We start from the raw sequence: 3,157 nt of genomic DNA, 5'->3' as shown, positions 1-3,157 counted from the left end.
CTTTCTGTTTTTTATTATTCTAATCCGCTTGGTCGGCCATCACCGCAATAAAGAGGAAAACATCGTTGGTTCACCACATACCATATATGTATATACACCATGGGCCAACTGGCTGTTACTCTATTCACAGTGAAAGTACCGTAATGTGTCGATGTTATTTGTTGGGACACGCGAAAAACTTTCCTTTCCAAATGATGCAAAAGTTGAGCTTCCATTTTGTATCATATGTCAAGTGCCCCTTCACGTATTATATTAAAGCCACGTTTTTCTTGATAGTGAATCAAGATAAACATATCCATAGTGTACTGAATTAAAGCCAGAATGCAGCTTGGAAGAATCAGATAAATGCTGATGAACATGCATGATTGAAACATCAAATATGGGGCCATTAATAAAGAAATTTTAAACTTTCAAAATTTTCAAATAAATAATTATTTTTATTTAGAATTTTGAATATTTTTAAAACAAAATATTTTCTAACGTGTTGCACGAGAGGGGTGAATGGGTTAGAATGCAGGGGGGTTGGTGCCCTCATTCCAGACGTTTTTCATCTAACAAAACTCGAAGAGAATGCAACCGGCTGAAAGACCGTCATCGATGCTGCCCCTTAATTTTCGTACCATAAGTTACATTTTAAAACCAAGGATAAAAGTGATTGGGTTAGATTTCGCGGAAGAGACGGAGGGAAGGAAGCGATTTACAAAGATGGATCACGCACGTTTGGTTGGTCGCAGGAGCGACACTCACGAGTCAGGCACCTGGGCTCAGATCTGGAGGCGCTTTCTCTTTGAGCACGTGAAGTTATCCAACGCGCTTTTGTATATACGTATATCCTCACACACTCTCTCTCTCTCTCTCCAGTATTCCAGACGCTCGCTACCACATCGATCTCACCAAGCCGTGGCGGCGGTAGCGTCCCGACATATGGTCACGTTATCCATACGCTCAAAAAGGAGCGTCTCGTGACACGAACCAAAATAACACACCCAGTGCAGCTTAATTTATTCGCTTCACCAACCAAACCATCGAGCAATCTATTAGCTTTATAAATAGCTCCCTTCCCCATCTCTCCTCCACGCCACCCAACCAAATCACTTTCCTCCATTGTTCCATAAGCCTTCCTTAATTTTGCCACCAGAAACTCGATCTCGACGATCTCCACCAGTTCGATCTCTTAATATATAGTTCTCATTAAGACTCCTCCAACTCTCTCTCCGCCAAACCAAATGGGCAGCCTCCCGATCGAGACCTTCCAGCCACTAGACCCCGATGTCTTGGTGAAAGAGTCTCGAGCGGTGGTCGACTTCATAGCCAACTACTATCGAGACATTGAGCGATACCCGGTCCGGAGCCAGATCGAGCCGGGGTATCTGAGCAAGCGTCTCTCCGACCAAGCTCCCATTTTCCCTCAGCCCATCCAGACCATTCTGGATGATATCCACGACGACATCTTCCCTGGCCTCACCCATTGGCAAAGCCCCAACTTCTACGCATACTTTCAGGCCAATGCGAGCACCGCCGGCTTTCTCGGCGAGATGCTTTGCTCCGGTCTGAACGTCGTTGGATTCAACTGGATCGCGTCTCCAGCCGCCACCGAGCTGGAGAGCATAGTCATGGATTGGATGGGGAAGATGCTCAAGCTCCCCTCATCCTTCCTGTTCTCCGGCGGCCAAGGTGGTGGCGGTGTCCTGCATGGGAGCACATGCGAGGCGGTGGTGTGCACACTAGCAGCAGCACGAGACAGCGCTTTGAGCAAGATGGGAGGCGATGGGATCACCAAACTGGTGGTCTACGCATCCGATCAAACACATTCCACGGTTCAGAAGGCATCGAAGCTCATCGGCATCCCGCCATCGAACTTCCGCGCCATCCCGACATCAGCAGCGTCGGACTATGCACTCACTCCGGACAGCGTTCGGTCCTCCATGGAGGCCGACATCGCCAAAGGGTTGGTGCCCTTGTACCTGTGTGCCACGATCGGTACCACCGCTGTTGGAGCCGTGGATCCACTACTAGAGCTGGGGAAAGTCGCGAACGAGTATGGCGTTTGGTATCACATCGATGCAGCTTATGCCGGTAGTTCGGGTATATGCCCTGAATTCCGGCATTACTTTGATGGTGTGGAGCTGGCCGACTCGTTCAGCCTGAATCCCCACAAGTGGTTCCTCACCAACATGGATTGCTGCTGCCTCTGGGTCAAGAGCCCATCCTCATTGGTTGACGCCTTGTGCAGCAATCCCGAGTACCTCAGGAACAAGGCTAGTGATGCCAAAACGGTGGTGGACTACAAGGACTGGCAGATCGCGCTCAGCCGGCGCTTCCGAGCCATGAAGCTGTGGGTGGTCATCCGGAGGTACGGCATGGCCAACCTGATGGAGCACATACGGAGCGACGTCGCGATGGCCGAGCACTTCGAGAGGTTGGTGGCAATGGACCGGAGGTTCGAGGTGGTGGTGCCGCGCAAGTTCGCGTTGGTGTGCTTCCGACTCAAACCCAGGTTCCAAGGGGATGATGCTTCGGAGTTGAACCGAAGGCTATTGGAGGCGGTGAACTCGAGTGGGCAAGCTTTCATGACCCATGCCGTGGTGGCCGGAATGTTTGTCGTACGGTTTGCGATCGGAGCAACCCTGACGGAGATGCGGCATGTGGAGGCTACGTGGAAGCTGATTCAAGCCAAAGCGGACGGTTTATTACTCAATGGTTCATGTGATAAAATTTCTTCCTCCAATGGTCTCTTTTCGCTTTAGCGAGCTTCACTTCTTTTAATTTCATGCTATCTCTGAATAAAAAATTTGTCCGTTCCAGTTTACGTGCGTTGATCTGCGGTTATTTTTCATCTATAATTTTTATTTTTTTTAGCCTTATTATCTCATATATCAAAATTATATCATCCACAAATAAACGCATGATAGCTCCTAGTTTCAATAGTCTACTCATCCATTGGGTATGTTTCTTTGTTTCTAAACTGAACCAGATGGTCATTTGGTTATGTAATCATATAAGGGAAATTCTTTGTATACCACATGAGGTGTAGAAAAAATATACCACTCCATCTGATTGGGCTACGTAGTTACTATTTTTCAATGTGTATTTAATACCCATAGTTCTATTTTTTTATTTTAAATTTTAAATGATGAAAATATCTCTCTTTTTTTAA

At 47.4% G+C, this 3,157-nt stretch overlaps 1 protein-coding gene across 1 annotated transcript; it reads left to right on the top strand.

Moving 5' to 3' along the window:
* Positions 1 to 1,090: 1,090 nt before the first annotated feature.
* Positions 1,091 to 2,796, top strand: LOC140855473 (tyrosine decarboxylase-like). The gene has a single exon (XM_073251355.1). It carries the CDS (start codon positions 1,227 to 1,229, stop codon positions 2,745 to 2,747), a length of 1,521 nt encoding a protein of 506 aa, XP_073107456.1. The 5' UTR covers positions 1,091 to 1,226; the 3' UTR covers positions 2,748 to 2,796.
* Positions 2,797 to 3,157: the final 361 nt, after the last annotated feature.

Source organism: Elaeis guineensis, chromosome 2, assembly GCF_000442705.2.
Source record: "Elaeis guineensis isolate ETL-2024a chromosome 2, EG11, whole genome shotgun sequence".
NCBI lineage: Eukaryota > Viridiplantae > Streptophyta > Magnoliopsida > Arecales > Arecaceae > Elaeis > Elaeis guineensis.
This window is presented reverse-complemented; position numbering and strand designations above follow the sequence as displayed.

Bases quoted from the DNA above. Each gene is read 5' to 3' on its own strand.
- LOC140855473 (XM_073251355.1), top strand. From the start codon at position 1,227: ATGGGCAGCCTCCCGATCGAGACCTTCCAGCCACTAGACCCCGATGTC.